The 18,880-nt window shown below is 56.8% G+C and overlaps 1 protein-coding gene across 1 annotated transcript in view; it reads left to right on the plus strand.

Annotated features, from left to right (window-relative positions):
• ndufb11 (NADH:ubiquinone oxidoreductase subunit B11) overlaps positions 1-16,913 on the plus strand; it is a 35,178-nt gene extending 18,265 nt beyond the window's left edge. Inside the window, exon 3 of the mRNA XM_085978913.1 lies at positions 16,700-16,913. Within this exon, the coding sequence (XP_085835039.1) occupies positions 16,700-16,829 (130 nt within the window). The 3' untranslated portion in view covers positions 16,830-16,913. The remainder of the gene's footprint in view (positions 1-16,699) is intronic.
• Positions 16,914-18,880: the final 1,967 nt, after the last annotated feature.

The raw sequence follows: 18,880 nt of genomic DNA on the forward strand, positions 1-18,880 counted from the left end.
TGTATTAGGAGTGCGTGTGTGTGCGTTACTGAGCCGAGTCTCTGTGAACGCAACTCAGCCTCTGCAGAACGGATGTGTGGATAGCAGCATTCTCTGTCGCTCTCTGTTTGGCCCGAGACCTGTTGTCCGATCTCTTGCCTTGGGGCCTTTTGCTGACGTCTGCAGTCCAGGCGGATCAATGAACACTTGTTTTGAAAATATATTGTGCTGCAGTAAAGCGGAGACAGCCTCGAACCACAGGCCTGTCTCCATGATTTAACTTCCGCTCTTTTTTTATGTTCGCTATCCTGGCACACTCGCTGGGGCACGGGTCCCACTGGTTGTCGGGTCTCCGCGACTTCCGCCCGCTGACAGGGCAGCGAGGCTCCCCAGTCAGTGAGCGTCGGTGGGATATTCGACTGTGGCAGGCATCGTCGCAGCTGATCCGGTTGCTCTCCTCTCCAGACGTGCCATTTCCAGGTGGGGGGTCACTGGACAGTGATCAGGAGCAGGAACCCTGGCTGATTTCCCTCTCTCTCTAACCCAGGGGTCACTGGACAGTGATCAGGAGCAGGAACCCTGGCTGATTTCCCCTCTCTCTAACCCAGGGGTCACTGGACAGTGATCAGGAGCAGGAACCCTGGCTGATTTCCCTCTCTCTCTAACCCAGGGGTCACTGGGCAGTGATCAGGAGCAGGAACCCTGGCTGATTTCCCCTCTCTCTAACCCAGGGGTCACTGGAAAGTGATCAGGAGCAGAAACCCTGGCTGATTTCCCCCTCTCTCTAACCCAGGGGTCACTGGACAGTGATCAGGAGCAGGAACCCTGGCTGATTTCCCCTCTCTCTAACCCAGGGGTCACTGGAAAGTGATCAGGAGCAGAAACCCTGGCTGATTTCCCCCTCTCTCTAACCCAGGGGTCACTGGACAGTGATCAGGAGCAGGAACCCTGGCTGATTTCCCCTCTCTCTAACCCAGGGGTCACTGGACAGTGATCAGGAGCAGGAACCCTGGCTGATTTCCTCTCTCTCTCTAACCCAGGGGTCACTGGGCAGTGATCAGGAGCAGGAACCCTGTCTGATTTCCCTCTCTCTCTAACCCAGGGGTCACTGGACAGTGATCAGGAGCAGGAACCCTGTCTGATTTCCCTCTCTCTCTAACCCAGGGGTCACTGGGCAGTGATCAGGAGCAGGAACCCTGGCTGATTTCCCCTCTCTCTAACCCAGGGGTCACTGGGCAGTGATCAGGAGCAGGAACCCTGGCTGATTTCCCCCTCTCTCTAACCCAGGGGTCACTGGACAGTGATCAGGAGCAGGAACCCTGGCTGATTTCCCCTCTCTCTAACCCAGGGGTCACTGGACAGTGATCAGGAGCAGGAACCCTGGCTGATTTCCCCTCTCTCTAACCCAGGGGTCACTGGGCAGTGATCAGGAGCAGGAACCCTGGCTGATTTCCCCTCTCTCTCTAACCCAGGGTCACTGGACAGTGATCAGGAGCAGGAACCCTGGCTGATTTCCCCTCTCTCTCTAACCCAGGGGTCACTGGACAGTGATCAGGAGCAGGAACCCTGGCTGATTTCCCCTCTCTCTAACCCAGGGGTCACTGGGCAGTGATCAGGAGCAGGAACCCTGGCTGATTTCCCCTCTCTCTCTAACCCAGGGGTCACTGGGCAGTGATCAGGAGCAGGAACCCTGGCTGATTTCCCCTCTCTCTAACCCAGGGGTCACTGGACAGTGATCAGGAGCAGGAACCCTGGCTGATTTCCCCTCCACATGTCACATGTTGCATAATGTTGTATTGCCGCAGTATTGCTGACCTCTGTGTTAAATCATGTCTCTGTACTTAATGAATTTTAAAATTTGTGGGTCAATATTTTAGTTCTCATAAAATTGACGGATAGTCACACAGGGCCTGCAATATTTTTCCATTTCAACAGATACAGAAAGATCGCTCTTGCATTTCTCCAGCCCCTTTCCCCACCTCAGGACGTCCCAAAGCCCTTCACAGCCAATGAAGGACTTTTTTTGAAGTGTGGTCACTGTTGTAATGTGGGAAACGCGGCAGCCAATTTGCGCACAGCAAGCTCCCACAAACAGCAATGTGATAATGACCGGATCATCTGTTTTTAGTGATGTTGGTTGAGGGATAAATATTGGCCCCAGGACACCGGGGAGAACTCCCCCCTGCTCTTAGAAAACATAGAGATAGGAACAGGAGTCGGCCATTCGGCCCTTCGAGCCTGCTCCGCCATTCAATGAGATCATGGCTGATCTTCGTCTGAGATCATAGCTGATCTTACCAGTTCAGTACCCCGTCCCCGCCTTTTCTCCGTAACCCTTAATCCCCTTAGCCTTCAGAAATATATCCAATTCTCTCTTGAAAATATTTATTGAATTAGCCTTCACAGCCCTCTGTGGCAGGGAATTCCACAGGCTCACCACTCTTTGAGTGAAGAAATTCTTCCTCATCTCTGTTTTAAATGATTTGCCCGCTATTTTTAGACTGTGGCCCCTGGTTCTGTGCTCCCGCCATTGGAAACATTCTCTCTGAATTCAGCCTGTCCAGGCCTGCCATAATTTTATATGTTTCGATGAGATCCCCTCTCAATCTTCTAAACTCCAGTGAGTACAAGCCCAAACTATTTAATCTCTCTTCGTAGGTCATTCCCGCCATTCCAGGTATCAGCCTGGTGAATCGCCGCTGCACTCCCTCCATGGCAAGAACATCCTTCCGCAGATGGGGCGACCAAAACTGTACACAATACTCCAGATGCGGTCTCACCAGCACCTTGTACAGCTGTAGTAAGGTATCCCTATTCCTATACTCGAACCCCCTTGATATGAAGGCCAACATACCATTTGCCTTCTTAATCGCCTGTTGCACCTGCATGCTCTCCTTCAGTGACTGGTGCACAAGAACACCCAGGTCCCTCTGCACTTCCCCATCTCCCAATCTATTGCCATTTAGATAATAATCTACCCTCCTGTTTTTACCCCCAAAGTGGATAACCTCGCATTTATCCACATTATAGTGCATCTGCCACGTATCCGCCCATTCCCCCAACCTGTCCAAATCGCACTGTAGCCTCCTGACATCCTCATCAGAGCCCACCCCTCCTCCTAGTTTAGTGTCGTCAGCGAATTTGGAAATATTGCATCCAATTCCCTGATCCAGATCATTTATATATATTGTGAACAGCTGGGGTCCCAGGACAGATCCTTGCGGCACCCCGCTGGTCACTGCCTGCCACTCCGAAAACGAGCCGTTTATTCCAACTCTCTGTTTTCTATCCGCCAGCCAGTTCTCTATCCACGTTAATACTTTGCCCCCAATCCCATGAGCCTTAATTTTGCATGATAATCTTTTGTGTGGAACCTTATCGAAGGCTTTCTGGAAGTCAAGGTACACCACATCCACTGGCTCTCCCCCATCTATTTTACCAGTTACTTCCTCAAAAAATTCCAGCAGATTAGTCAAACACGATTTACCCTTTGTAAATCCATGTTGACTCTGTCCGATCCTTTCCCCATTTGTCAAGTGCTCCGCTATTTTATCCTTAATAGTGGACTCTAGCATTTTGCCCACAACCGATGTAAGGCTTACTGGTCTATAATTCCCTGCTTTCTCTCTACCCCCCTTTTTAAATATTGGGGTAACATTAGCTACCCTCCAATCCACGGGTACTGTTCCCGAGTCAATGGAGTTCCGGAAGATGATCCTTAGAGCATCTGCTATCTCCAGGGCCACCTCCTTAAGTACCCTAGGATGTAGTTTATCAGGCCCCGGGGATTTGTCGGCCTTCAGTCCCCTCAACTTACCCAACACCATATCCCTAGAGATACTAATTTCTGTCAGCTCCTCCCTCTCATTAGTCCCTATGTTTGCCGATATTCCTGGGAGGTTATTTGTGTCCTCCTTTGTGAATACAGAACCAAAGTATGAGTTTAATTGGTCTGCCATTTCCTTATTCTCCATTATATATTCTCCCGAATCGGACTGCAAGGGACCGACTTGGGATTTTACCAGTCTTTTCCTCCTGATATACCGATAAAAGCTTTTGCAGTCTGTCTTTATGTTTGCTGCAAGTTTACTTTCGTATTCTATTTTCCCCTTCCTGATTAATCCCTTTGTCCTCTTTTGCTGTATCCTGTACTGCCCCCAATCTTCCGGTCTGGTGCTTTTTTTTGCCAGTTGATATGCCCTTTTTTTTGATTTTATGCTGTCCCTAATTTCCCTCGTTATCCACGGTTGAGCCACCTTTTTAGGTTTATTTTTATGCCAAACCGGTATAAACATGTTCTGGAATTCTTCCATTCTATCTTTGAATGCTTGCCATTGTCTATCCACTGTCAATCCCCTTCTTCCAATAGTGGCCGTGGGATCTTTTACATCCACCCGAGAGGGCAGACAGGGTACTCGGTTTAACGTCTCATCCGAAAGACCACCCCTCCGACAGTGCGGCGCTCCCTCAGTACCGCCCCTCCGACAGTGCGGCGCTCCCTCAGTACCGCCCCTCTGACAGTGCGGCGCTCCCTCAGTACCGCCCCTCCGACAGTGCGGCGCTCCCTCAGTACCGCCCCTCCGACAGTGCGGCGCTCCCTCAGTACCGCCCCTCCGACAGTGCGGCGCTCCCTCAGTACCGCCCCTCCGACAGTGCGGCGCTCCCTCAGTACCGCCCCTCCGACAGTGCGGCGCTCCCTCAGTACCGCCCCTCCGACAGTGCGGCGCTCCCTCAGTGCTGCACTGGAGTGTCGGCCTTGATTCAATAGTAACTTTCAAAAGGGGGAATTGGAGAAATACTTGACGGGGAAAAATGTGCCGGGCTGTGGGGAAAGAGCAGGGGGGAGTGGGACTAATTGGAGAGCTGGTTCAAAGAGTCGTCACAGGCACGATGGGCCGAACGGCCTCCTCCTGCGCTGTATTGTTATATGAAAAGTGAGTGAGACACGGACAGGAGGTGATGAAAGAAATCCTCATCGCTTTTCGGCAAAGTAATTTTTACATGGCTCCTGTCACAATACTGCAAGAAAACTCTCCTCGCCCACCTCCGCTGCTCGCCCCCTCTCCGCTTCCTTAGATTGCAATCATGTGTCTCGATACCCGGAAAGGGGATTCTGCAGGGAGGGAGGGAGAGACACGGAGGGGATGGAAAGGGAGGGAGGGGGGGGAGGAGAGACACTGGGAGGGAGGGAGAGAGACAGAGGGGAAGGAGAGGGAGGAAGGCGGGGAGGGAGGGAAGGAGAGACACGGGGAGGGAGGGAGGGAGAGACACTGGGAGGGAGGGAAGGAGAGACACTGGGAGGGAGGGAAAGAGAGACACGGGGAGGGAGGGAAGGAGAGACACGGGGAGGGAGGGAAGGAGAGACACGGGGAGGGAAGGAGGGACACGGAGAGGGAGGGAAGGAGGGACACTGGGAGGGAAGGAGAGACACGGGGAGGGAGGGAAGGAGAGACGGGGAAGGAGGGACACTGGGAGGGAGGGAAGGAGAGACGGAGGGAAGGAGAGACACGGGAAGGAGGGACACGGGGAGGGGGGGGAGAAGGAGAGACACGGGGAGGGGGGGGAGAAGGAGAGACACGGGGAGGGAGGGAAGGAGAGACACGGGGAGGGAGGGAGAGACACGGGGAGGAGGGAAGGAGAGACACGGGGCGGGAGGGAGAGACACGGGGAGGAAGGGAAGGAGAGACACGGGGAGGGAGGGAAGGAGAGACACGGGGAGGGGGGGAGGGAGAGACACGGGGAGGGAGGGAGGGAGAGACACTGGGACGGGAGGGAGAGGAGAGACACTGGGAGGGAGGGAGGAGAGACACGGGGAGGGAGGGAAGGAGAGACACGGGGAGGGAGGGAAGGAGAGACACGGGGAGGGAGGGAAGGAGAGACACGGGGAGGGAGGAAGGAGAGACACGGGAGGGAGGGAAGGAGAGACACGGGAGGGAGGGAAGGAGAGACACGGGGAGGGAGGGAGAGGAGAGACACGGGGAGGGAGGGGAGAGACACGGGAGGGGAGGGGGAGAGACACGGGGAGGGGGGGGAGAGACACGGGGAGGGGGGGGGGAGAGACACGGGGCGGGGGGGGGGAGAGACACGGGGAGGGAGGGAGAGACACGGGGAGGGAGGGAAGGAGAGGACACGGGGAGGGAGGGAGAGGAGAGACACGGGGAGGGAGGGAGGAGAGACACGGGGAGGGAGGGAGGAGAGACACGGGGAGGGAGGGAAGGAGAGACACGGGGAGGGGGAAGGAGAGACACGGGGAGGGGGGGACAGGAGATGACACACGGGGAGGGAGGGAAGGAGAGACACGGGGAGGGAGGGAAGGAGAGACACGGGGAGGGAGGGAAGGAGAGACACGGGGAGGGAGGGAAGGAGAGACACGGGAGAGGGAGGGAAGGAGAGACACGGGGAGGGAGGGAAGGAGAGACACGGGGAGGGAGGGAAGGAGAGACACGGGGAGGGAGGGAAGGAGAGACACGGGGAGGGAGGGAAGGAGAGACACGGGGAGGGAGGGAAGGAGAGACACGGGGAGGGAGGGAAGGAGAGACACGGGGAGGGAGGGAAGGAGAGACACGGGGAGGGAGGGAAGGAGAGACACGGGGAGGGAGGGAAGGAGAGACACGGGGAGGGAGGGAAGGAGAGACACGGGGAGGGGGGGGGAGAGACACGGGGAGGGGGGGGAGAGACACGGGGAGGGAGGGAGAGACACGGGGAGGGAGGGAAGGAGAGACACGGGGAGGGAGGGAGGGAGAGACACGGGGAGGGAGGGAGGGAGAGACACGGGGAGGGAGGGAAGGAGAGACACGGGGAGGGAGGGAAGGAGAGACACGGGGAGCGAGGGAAGGAGAGACACGGGGAGGGAGGGAAGGAGAGACACGGGGAGGGAGGGAAGGAGAGACACGGGGAGGGAGGGAAGGAGAGACACGGGGAGGGAGGGAAGGAGAGACACGGGGAGGGAGGGAAGGAGAGACACGGGGAGGGAGGGAAGGAGAGACACGGGGAGGGAGGGAAGGAGAGACACGGGGAGGGAGGGAAGGAGAGACACGGGGAGGGAGGGAAGGAGAGACACGGGGAGGGAGGGAAGGAGAGACACGGGGAGGGAGGGAAGGAGAGACACGGGGAGGGAGGGAAGGAGAGACACGGGGAGGGAGGGAAGGAGAGACACGGGGAGGGAGGGAAGGAGAGACACGGGGAGGGAGGGAAGGAGAGACACGGGGAGGGAGGGAAGGAGAGACACGGGGAGGGAGGGAAGGAGAGACACGGGGAGGGAGGGAAGGAGAGACACGGGGAGGGAGGGAAGGAGAGACACGGGGAGGGAGGGAAGGAGAGACACGGGGAGGGAGGGAAGGAGAGACACGGGGAGGGAGGGAAGGAGAGACACGGGGAGGGAGGGAAGGAGAGACACGGGGAGGGAGGGAAGGAGAGACACGGGGAGGGAGGGAAGGAGAGACACGGGGAGGGAGGGAAGGAGAGACACGGGGAGGGAGGGAAGGAGAGACACGGGGAGGGAGGGAAGGAGAGACACGGGGAGGGAGGGAAGGAGAGACACCGGGGAGGGAGGGAAGGAGAGACACGGGGAGGGAGGGAAGGAGAGACACGGGGAGGGAGGGAAGGAGAGAGACACGGGGAGGGAGGGAAGGAGAGACACGGGGAGGGAGGGAAGGAGAGACACGGGGAGGGAGGGAAGGAGAGACACGGGGAGGGAGGGAAGGAGAGACACGGGGAGGGAGGGGAAGGAGAGACACGGGGAGGGAGGGAAGGAGAGAGACACGGGGAGGGAGGGAAGGAGAGACACGGGGAGGGAGGGAAGGAGAGACACGGGGAGGGAGGGAAGGAGAGACACGGGGAGGGAGGGAAGGAGAGACACGGGGAGGGAGGGAAGGAGAGACACGGGGAGGGAGGGAAGGAGAGACACGGGGAGGGAGGGAAGGAGAGACACGGGGAGGGAGGGAAGGAGAGACACGGGGAGGGAGGGAAGGAGAGACACGGGGAGGGAGGGAAGGAGAGACACGGGGAGGGAGGGAAGGAGAGACACGGGGAGGGAGGGAAGGAGAGACACGGGGAGGGAGGGAAGGAGAGACACGGGGAGGGAGGGACACGGGGAGGGAGGGACACGGGGAGGGAGAGGACACGGGGAGGGAGGGACACGGGGAGGGAGGGACACGGGGAGGGAGGGACACGGGGAGGGAGGGACACGGGGAGGGAGGGAGGGAGGGACACGGGGAGGGAGGGAGGGAGGGACACGGGGAGGGAGGGAGGGAGGGACACGGGGAGGGAGGGAGGGAGGGACACGGGGAGGGAGGGAGGGAGGGACACGGGGGAGGGAGGGAGGGAGAGACACGGGGAGGGAGGGAGGGAGAGACACGGGGAGGGAGGGAGGAGAGACACGGGGAGGGAGGGAGGGAGAGACACGGGGAGGGAGGGAGGGAGAGACACGGGGAGGGAGGGAGGGAGAGACACGGGGAGGGAGGGAGGGAGAGACACGGGGAGGGAGGGGGGAGAGACACGGGGAGGGAGGGAGGGGAGAGACACGGGGAGGGAGGGGGGGAGAGACACGGGGAGGGAGGGGGGGAGAGACACGGGGAGGGAGGGAGGGGAGAGACACGGGGAGGGAGGGAGGGAGAGACACGGGGAGGGAGGGAGGGAGAGACACGGGGAGGGAGGGAAGGAGAGACACGGGAGAGGAGAGAGACACGGGGAGGGAGGGAGGGAGAGACACGGGGAGGGAGGGAGGGAGAGACACGGGGAGGGAGGGAGGGAGAGACACGGGGAGGGAGTGAAGGAGAGACACGGGGAGGGAGTGAAGGAGAGACACGGGGACGGGAGGGAAGGGAGAGACACGGGGAGGGAGGGGAGGGAGAGACACGGGGAGGGAGGGAGGGAGAGACACGGGGAGGGAGGGAAGGAGAGACACGGGGAGGGAGGGAAGGAGAGACACTGGGGAGGGAGGGAAGGAGAGACACGGGGAGGGAGGGAAGGAGAGACACGGGGAGGGAGGGAAGGAGAGACACGGGGAGGGAGGGAAGGAGAGACACGGGGAGGAGGGAGGGAGAGACACGGGGAGGGAGGGAAGGAGAGACACGGGGAGGGAGGGAGGGAGAGACACGGGGAGGGAGGGAGGGAGAGACACGGGGAGGGAGGGAGGGAGAGACACGGGGAGGGAGGGAGGGAGAGACACGGGGAGGGAGGGAGGGAGAGACACGGGGAGGGAGGGAAGGAGAGACACGGGGAGGGAGGGAAGGAGAGACACGGGGAGGGAGGGAAGGAGAGACACGGGGAGGGAGGGAAGGAGAGACACGGGGAGGGAGGGGAAGGAGAGACACGGGGAGGGAGGGAAGGGAGACACGGGAGGAGGAGGAGAGACACGGGAGGGAGGGAGGGAGAGACACGGGGAGGGAGGGAGAGACACGGGGAGGGAGGGAAGGAGAGACACGGGGAGGGAGGGAAGGAGGGACACGGGGAGGGAGGGAAGGAGGGACACGGGGAGGGAGGGAGAGACACGGAGGGAGAGACACGGGGAGGGAGGGAAGGAGAGACACGGGGAGGGAGGGAAGGAGAGACACGGGGAGGGAGGGAAGGAGAGACACGGAGGGAGGGAGTGACACTGGGAGGGGGGGAAGGAGAGAGAGACACGGGGAGGGAGTGAAGGAGAGACACAGGGAGGGAGGGAAGGAGAGACACGGGGAGGGAGTGAAGGAGAGACACGGAGGGAGGGATGGAGAGACACAGGGAGGGAAGGAGAGACACTGGGAGGGAAGGAGAGACACGGGGAGGGGCGGAAGGAGAGAGAGATACGGGGGGGGGGGGAAGGAGAGAGAGACACGGGGAGGGGGGGAAGGAGAGAGACACGGGGAGGGGGGGAAGGAGAGAGAGACACTGGGAGGGGGGGAAGGAGAGAGAGACACGGGGAGGGAGTGAAGGAGAGACACAGGGAGGGAGGGATGGAGAGACACAGGGAGGGAAGGAGAGACACTGGGAGGGAAGGAGAGACACGGGGAGGGGCGGAAGGAGAGAGAGATACGGGGGGGGGAAGGAGAGAGAGACACGGGGAGGGGGGGAAGGAGAGAGACACGGGGAGGGGGGGGAAGGAGAGAGAGACACGGGGAGGGGGTGAAGGAGAGAGAGACACGGGGAGGGGGTGAAGGAGAGAGAGACACGGGGAGGGGGGGAAGGAGAGAGAGACACGGGGAGGGGGGGAAGGAGAGAGAGACACGGGGAGGGGGGGAAGGAGAGAGAGACACGGGGAGGGGGGGGAAGGAGAGAGAGACACGGGGAGGGGGGGAAGGAGAGAGAGACAGAGAGAGAGACAGCCGGGAGCACTCAGTATTGTCTGCCTGCCCGCAGAGCACTTTGGTTAGACTGGGACCCTGATTGTGTTCGGGCTGCAATCTGCCTGCCAGTCATTTCTGGAGTTTGAGGGATTGAAGATTCGGGCCCGCCCTCCCGCTGTATCCCGCTGGACCATTAAGTGGAGTTGGAAGCAGGAATGGCATCTCTCCGGTGAATTACTGATTCCTCTCATTTCAGCGGCGAGGAGAGCAATGCCTTAAGGTGCCAGATGAAATTACCTCGTAATGGTTGTGGAAAATTTCCCCGTTTAAAAATTGTGCAGTGGAATTCTGCTGTTTGCAGCTCAGTAAGAGACACACAGCTCATAGAGCAGGACATTTCATTCTGATCTCAGTCTGGGGAGGTGTGTTAAAACTGGGTTCGAGAAAGTGGGTCGCATACAGCACGGGTTAGATACAGAGTAAAGCTCCCTCTACACTGTCCCCATCAAACACTCCCAGGGCAGGTACAGCACGGGTTAGATACAGAGTAAAGCTCCCTCTACACTGTCCCCATCAAACACTCCCGGGGCAGGTACAGCACGGGTTAGATACAGAGTAAAGCTCCCTCTACACTGTCCCATCAAACACTCCCAGGGCAGGTACAGCACGGGTTAGATACAGAGTAAAGCTCCCTCTACACTGTCCCCATCAAACACTCCCAGGGCAGGTACAGCACGGGTTAGACACAGAGTAAAGCTCCCTCTACACTGTCCCCATCAAACACTCCCAGGGCAGGTACAGCACGGGTTAGATACAGAGTAAAGCTCCCTCTACACTGTCCCATCCAACTGATAAATTCTGACGATTTTCCGGGTTCCTTTTTATTTTTAAATGGATCAGGTGGTGGGGAGGGCAGAGTGTTGATACGATCAATGTTCCCTGTATAGCTCTCGCTCCTCACTGCTCCACATTAGCACGGGACATGACATTGAGGAGGTCGATGAATGAATGTGGAGCGAGTGTGTGTGTTTGTCTCTCTCTCTCTCTCTCTCTCTCTCTCTCTGGTGTCTGTGCGCTGAACAGAATGAGGTTACCGTGATCGGGAGCGGCCTCCCGTGTCGAGGACTGACGCCCCGCGAGGATTCGGCCAGCCCAGGAGTGAAATTTCCGCCGTTTCCGTCCAGCGTCGAACCTTGTCGCCGTTTGCACTTTCATTCGGACCGGCTTTTCCAAGCTGGCACTCGCTCCCCAGCGGGTGTGTGTGCGGAGCTAGCCTGATCTCGCCCCGTGTGGTTACCGAGCCACCTTTTCACCGCCGCCACCCCCGCCCACACACAGCAGGACAGGCCCCGGCTCCAGCCCGGGCCGATGAGGAGTGTTTTTTTAAAAATAGACGGACTCCCATTTCTCCACCACCTTTCCCCACCTCAGGACGTCCCAAAGCGCTTCACAGCCAATGAGGTACTTTTTTGAAGTGTGGTCACTGTTGTAATGTAGGAAACGCGGCAGCCAATTTGTGCACAGCAAGCTCCCACAAACAGCAATGTATAAATGACGGATCAGCTGTTTTAGTGATGTTGGTTGAGGGATAAATATTGGCCCCAGGACACCGGGGAGAACTCCCCCCTGCTCTTCTTCCAATAGTGGCCGTGGGATCTTTTACATCCACCCGAGAGAGCAGACGGGGCCTCGGGTTTAACATCTCATCCCGAAAGACGGCACCTCCGACAGTGCGGCGCTCCCTCAGTACCGCCCCTCCGACAGTGCGGCGCTCCCTCAGTACCGCCCCTCCGACAGTGCGGCGCTCCCTCAGTATTGCCCCTCCGACAGTGCGGCGCACCCTCAGTACCGCCCCTCCGACAGTGCGGCGCTCCCTCAGTACCGCCCCTCCGACAGTGCGGCGCTCCCTCAGTACCGCCCCTCCGACAGTGCGGCGCCCCCTCAGTACCGCCCCTCCGACAGTGCGGCGCTCCCTCAGTACCGCCCCTCCGACAGTGCGGCGCTCCCTCAGTACCGCCCCTCCGACAGTGCGGCGCCCCCTCAGTACCGCCCCTCCGACAGTGCGGCGCTCCCTCAGTACCGGCCCTCCGACAGTGCGGCGCTCCCTCAGTACCGCCCCTCCGACAGTGCGGCGCCCCCTCAGTACCGCCCCTCCTACAGTGCGACGCTCCCTCAGTACCGCCCCTCCGACAGTGCGGCGCTCCCTCAGTACCGCCCCTCCGACAGTGCGGCGCTCCCTCAGTACCGCCCCTCCGACAGTGCGGCGCTCCCTCAGTACTGCCCCTCCGACAGTGCGGCGCTCCCTCAGTACTGCACTGGGAGAGTCGGCCTAGCTTTTTTTGCTCAACTCTCTGGAGTAGGAATTGAACCCAGAACCTTGTGACTCCGAGGCAAGAGAGAGTGCTACTAACTGAGCCAATGATGACATCTGACACTGAGAAAGGATATACTTGCCTTGGAGGCGGTGCAACGAAGGTTCACTAGATTGATTCCTGGGATGAGGGGGTTGTCCTATGAGGAGAGATTGAGTAGATTGGGCCGATACTCTCTGGAGTTTAGCAGAATGAGCGGTGATCTCATTGAAACATACAAGATTCTGAGGGGGATTGACAGGGTAGATGCTGAGAGGCTGTTTCCCCCCCTGGCTGGAGAGTCTAGAACCAGGGGTCACAGTCTCAGGATAAGGGGTCGGCCATTTTAGGACTGAGATGAGGAGGAATTTCTTCACTCAGAGGGCGGTGAATCTTTGGAATTCTCTGCCCCAGAGGGCTGTGGAGGCTCAGTCGTTGAGTCTATTCAAGGCTGAGATCGAGAGATTTTTGGACTCGAGGGGAATCGAGGGATCAGGCGGGAGAGTGGAGTTGAGGTCGATGATCAGCCATGATCTCATTGAATGGCGGAGCAGGCTCGAGGGGCCGAATGGCCGACTCCTGCTCCCATTTCTTGTGTTTTTATGTTTCTGATCGCGCTGCCTGGCTCCAGCAGGGCTGGAGTGCTGCTCATCGATTTATTTATTTCTGTCTCGCTCCTCTGATGGTAACTCAAAGCTGCCGCACAGAGAGATCCTCAGCGCTGGCCCATTAATCGCATCCTGCCCCTCCTTACTCTGCCTATTTATGAGACTCTGGTCGATGTCGTCTCAACTGCAATCAATTATCCCCGGCCCGAACTCCGACCGAAACTCACGACACCCTTATCCTGTCCCGCACCAAGTCCTAATCGGCTATCAGCCCACCACTCCTCCCTCCGCCCCCCCAGCCCTATTCCTCCGTCCCTCATTGATCCCCCCTCCCAGCTCCCTCACACTGTCACTCAGTAACCCCTCTCCCCCCAGCGCCCTGTGTCACTGACTGTATCTCTACTGATGTTAATCCAGCTCCCTCACACTGTCACTCAGTAACCCTCTCCCCCAGTGCCCTGTGTTACTGACTGTATCTCTACTGATGTTAATCCAGCTCCCTCACACTGTCACTCAGTAACCCCTTTCCCCCAGCGCCGTGTCACTGACTGTATCTCTACTGATGTTAATCCAGCTCCCTCACACTGTCACTCAGTAACCCCTCTCCCCCAGCGCCCTGTGTCATTGACTGTATCTCTACTGATGTTAATCCAGCTCCCTCACACTGTCACTCAGTAACCCCTCTCCCCCAGCGCCCTGTGTTACTGACTGTATCTCTACTGATGTTAATCCAGCTCCCTCACACTGTCACTCAGTAACCTCTCTCCCCCAGTGCCCTGTGTTACTGACTGTATCTCTACTGATGTTAATCCAGCTCCCTCACACTGTCACACAGTAACCCCTCTCCCCCAGTGCCCTGTGTCACTGACTGTATCTCTACTGATGTTAATCCAGCTCCCTCACACTGTCACTCAGTAACCCCTCTCCCCCAGCGCCCTGTATTACTGACTGTATCTCTACTGATGTTAATCCAGCTCCTTCACACTGTCACTCAGTAACCTCTCTCCCCCAGTGCCCTGTGTTACTGACTGTATCTCTACTGATGTTAATCCAGCTCCCTCACACTGTCACTCAGTAACCTCTCTTCCCCCAGCGCCCTGTGTTAAAACCTCCATTTATATAGCGACTTTAACACGGTAAAACGTGAACACAGGCGCATAATCAGACACTGAGCCACCTAATTGGGACCGGTGACCAAAAGCTGGGTCAGAGAGGTCGGTTTTAAGGAGCGTCTTAAAGGAGGAGAGAGAGAGGCGGGGAGGTTTAGGGAGGGAATTCCAGATCTCGGGGGGCCCTGGCGCGGTCGCCAGTGGTGGAGCGATGGAAATCGGGAGGGGGCGGAGGGGTGTGGGGGATGCGCGAGAGGCCAGAATTGGAGGAGCGCCGAGATCTCGGAGGGGCTGGAGGAGGTCAGATAGCGCCGTTATTAAATCTGATTTATTCGCAGATGCAGTTTCAAGCTGCCTTGTGGGAATATTCATTTATTTTATCAACGAGTTCCGACGTGCGCGAGCTGGAGCTGGTGAAAGATTCAGAGGGAGCTGGGGAGGTTCAGCTTTATTTTGGTCGCGAGGCTGTTGCTAATTTATGCCGCTTTCTCGAAATAGATTTTGGAGGCGATTATTTTAGTAACCTGCCTGTACTGAACTTGCGTCACCGCCGCTGGACAACACTTCCTCTTCCCTCCCCACGCCGCCCCGCCCCGCAGAGAACCCCGGTGGGCTCACACGTGAGAATTCACAATATATATCTATCAACGATTTGGATGAGGGAAGCAAATGTAATATTTCCAAGTTTGCTGACGACAGGAAACTAGGTGGGGTTGTGAGGAGGATGCAAAGAGGCTTCAAGGCGATTTCGACAAGTTGAGTGAGTGGGCAAATACATGGCAGCTGCGGTATAACCTGGATAAATGTGAAGTTATCCAGTTCGGTCGGAAAAAACAGAAAGGCAAGAATATTATTTAAATGGCGATAGATTGGGAAATGTTGATGTACAGAGGGACCTGGGTGTCCTTGTGCACCAGTCACTGAAAGCAAACATGCAGGTGCAGCAAGCGGTTAGGAAGGCAAATGGTATGTTGGCCTTCATTGCAAGAGGATTTGAGTACAGGAGCAAGGATGTCTTACTACAGCTATACAGGGCCTTGGTGAGACCACACCTGGAGTACTGTGTGCAGTTTTAGTCTCCTTACCGAAGAAAGGATATACTTGCCGTAGAGGGAGTGCAGCGAAGGTTCACCAGACTGATTCCTGGGATGGCAGGACTGTCCGTACGAGGAGAGATTGGGTCGACTAGGCCTGTATTCACTAGAGTTTAGAAGAATGAGAGGGGATCTCATTGAAACGTATAAAATTCTGACAGGACTGGACAGACTGGATGCAGGGAAGATGTTTCCCCTGGCTGGGGGGGTGTCTAGAACGAGGGGTCACAGTCTCAGGATACGGGGTAGGACATTTAGGACTGAGATGAGGAGAAATGTCTTCACTCAGAGGGTGGGTGAACCTGTGGAATTCTCTACCACAGAAGGCTGTGGAGGCCAAGTCACTGAATCTATTTAAGAAGGAGATCGATAGATTTCTAGACACAAAAGGCATCCAGGGGTATGGGGAGAGAGCGAGAATATGGTATTGAGATAGAGGATCAGCCCTGATCATATTGAATGGCGGAGCAGGCTCGAAGGGCCAAATGGCCAACTCTTGCTCCTATTTTTCGATGTTTCTAAGCTTCGCTGTGTCGCCGCCTGCGTTGAGGGGAATTAATCCGCCGCTTTCTGTCAGGTCCCCATCTCTGGTCACCGCTCACCCGCTTTCCGATTCAAGATTTAGGGTCGGCCGTCGCGCGCGAGTGTGTGTCGGGGCTGGGGTGGAGGTTGACATGAATCAGTCATTCATGAAAAAAAGACTTATGAAACAATACTGAGCGGCCTGCGGGTGGCGCTGTCCAGGGAGAGTATAAATACTCGGGCACGGGCCCAGCTTGCGCAGGGCATTCTTAACAGGAACTAGTGAAGGACACAACTAGACCTCCATGTTGTAAAACAGTTGATTAAAGCTTTGTTTAACGCTTAGACCGAGTGCCTAGCAGTTTTCTTAGGTCAGGGGCGTTCGACCGCAGGGGGCATCATGGTAGAGTCCGGTCCTGCCGACACCTGTGCACTCTCTCCCTCCCCGCCCACGGAAAGAAAGGCCTTGCATTCATCCAGCGCCTTTCCCCACCTCTCCCAGCGGAAGTACTTTGGAAATGCAGCCACTGTTGTAACGTAGGGACCCCCCCCCCCCCCCCCCTCACTTGTTCTTCTGTCAGTCATTGATGTGACGCACCCTGTGGTAAAATAGCCCGCTGTTGGCGCTCCGTTTCGGACCCCTTCCCTTGTGGCACGGGGTCGTTAGGGGGGGCGATTAATCCCCTTTCTCTCCCGACTGTTGCGAAAACCGGGATTAAAACGTTTCATTTTTTTCTTTTTTGCCTCCGCCCCCCCCCCCCCCACCCCTTGCAGGATGCGACAGTGGGCCCGGAGAGAGGCGGAGCGTCGGCTGAAACTGCACGAGGCCCAGGGCGTCCCCCCGATCGGCGTCGACTACTACGACCCGGCCAAGATCGTCCTCCCCCCGTCGAACGCGGATTGAGAGGGAGGGGGGCGTGGGGCAGCGCGAGACTCTCTGTCAGTTGAAATATGCACCGGCTCGTTTGACAATAAAGGGTTAAATGATTTCGCCTCTCTCTCTCTCTCTCTCTCTCAAACTGTGTGTCAGTCGCCGCCTCCTTGCTGTTCTTTCACGGCAACTGCCCGGGGCTGGTTCCCACGCTGGCCGCTGTGCACAGCAAGATCCCACGGTGCGCCAGAGTGGGATGGAGGGAACGGGCGGGGCGGGGTTGGGGAGAATGGGTCGGTGTCAGGACGGAGGTTGAAAGCACCGGGTTTTTTTCCCCCGAGTGTCAGGCAGTGACTAGTGGGGTACCGCAGGGATCGGTGCTAGGACCCCAGCTTTTCACAATATATATTAATGATCTACACGAGGGAACTAGATGTAATATCTCCAAGTTTGCAGAGGACACAAAGCTGGGTGGGCGTGTGTGCTGTGAGGAGGATACCGAGAAACTCCAGTACGATTTGGACAGGTTGGGTGATTGGGCAGAAGCATGGCAGATGCAGTATAATGTGGATAAATGCGAGGTTATCCACGTTGGTGGCAAAAACAGGAAGGCAGATTATTATCTGAACGGCAATAGATTGGGAGAAGGGGAAGTGCAACGAGACCTGGGTGTCCTTGTGCACCAGTCGCTTAAGGTAAGCATGCAGGTGCAGCAGGCGGTTAAGAAGGGAAATGGTATGTTGACCTTCGGAGCGAGAGGGTTTGAGTACAGGAACAAGGATGTCTTGCTGCAGTTGTACAGGGCCTTGGTGAGACCACACCTTGAGTATTGTGTGCAGTTTTGGTCGCCTTATCTGAGGAAGGATGTTCTTGCCATGGAGGGAGTGCAGCGAAGATTCACCAGACTGATTCCTGGGATGGCAGGAATGACGTATGAGGAGAGATTGGGTCGATTGGGCTTATACTCGCTGGAGTTTAGAAGAATGAGAGGGGATCTCATTGAAACTTATAAAATTCTAACAGGACTGGACAGACTAGATGCAGGAAGGATGTTCCCGATGGCGGGGGAGTCCAGAACCAGGGGTCACAGTCTAAGGATAAGGGGTAAGCCATTTAGGACAGAGATGAGGAGGAATTTCTTCACCCAGAGAGTGGTGAACCTGTGGAATTCTCTACCACACAAGGCAGTGGAGGCCAATTCATTAAATATATTCAAGAAGGAGTTGGATATATTTCTTAAGGCTAAAGGGATCAAGGGATATGGGGAGAAGGCAGGGACAGGGTACTGAGTTTGGATGATCAGCCATGATCCCATCGAATGGCGGAGCAGGCTCGAGGGGCCGAATGGCCGACTCCTGCTCCTATCTTCTATGTTTCTATGAGGGAAAGTCACGTCGACGGGTCAAGTAACGGGGAAAGGAACCGTTGTGTCGGAAGCTGTGGCCCATTTTAAACGTGGTGTCTGTGTGTTTAAGAACACACCTGGAAACATCCCGCTGTCTCAACATAATCGCCGGACTCCAGCAAATCTCCATCGATCGAGGAACAGGTATAAATATTGGAGTAAAAAAACAAGCGGATGGTTTGAACAGTGCACCGCATTTAAATCTTTCATCTGCCAAGAAGAAATAGTGCTCCTGTCACGAGAGACAATCTTCATTTTTCGCTCAATTATTTGCTGTCCTAATTGTGATCAATCAGTCAGGAATAAATCTCTCAAAACCCACGCAATGTTAGATACCGAGTAAAGCTCCCTCTACGCTGTCCCATCAAACACTCCCAGGGCAGGTACAGCACGGGTTAGATACAGAGTAAAGCTCCCTCTACACTGTCCCATCAAACACTCCCAGGGCAGGTACAGCACGAGTTAGATACAGAGTAAAGCTCCCTCTACGCTGTCCCATCAAACAGTCCCAGGGCAGGTACAGCACGGGTTAGATACAGAGTAAAGCTCCCTCTACACTGTCCCATCAAACACTCCCAGGGCAGATACAGCACAGGCTAGATACAAAGTAAAGCTCCCTCTACACTGTCCACATCAAACACTCCCAGGGCAGGTACAGCACGGGTTAGATACAGAGTAA

Source organism: Somniosus microcephalus, unplaced genomic scaffold (assembly GCF_052327205.1).
Source record: "Somniosus microcephalus isolate GS21.2 unplaced genomic scaffold, FLI_Smic_1.0 unresolved_chr7, whole genome shotgun sequence".
NCBI classification, from domain to species: domain Eukaryota; kingdom Metazoa; phylum Chordata; class Chondrichthyes; order Squaliformes; family Somniosidae; genus Somniosus; species Somniosus microcephalus.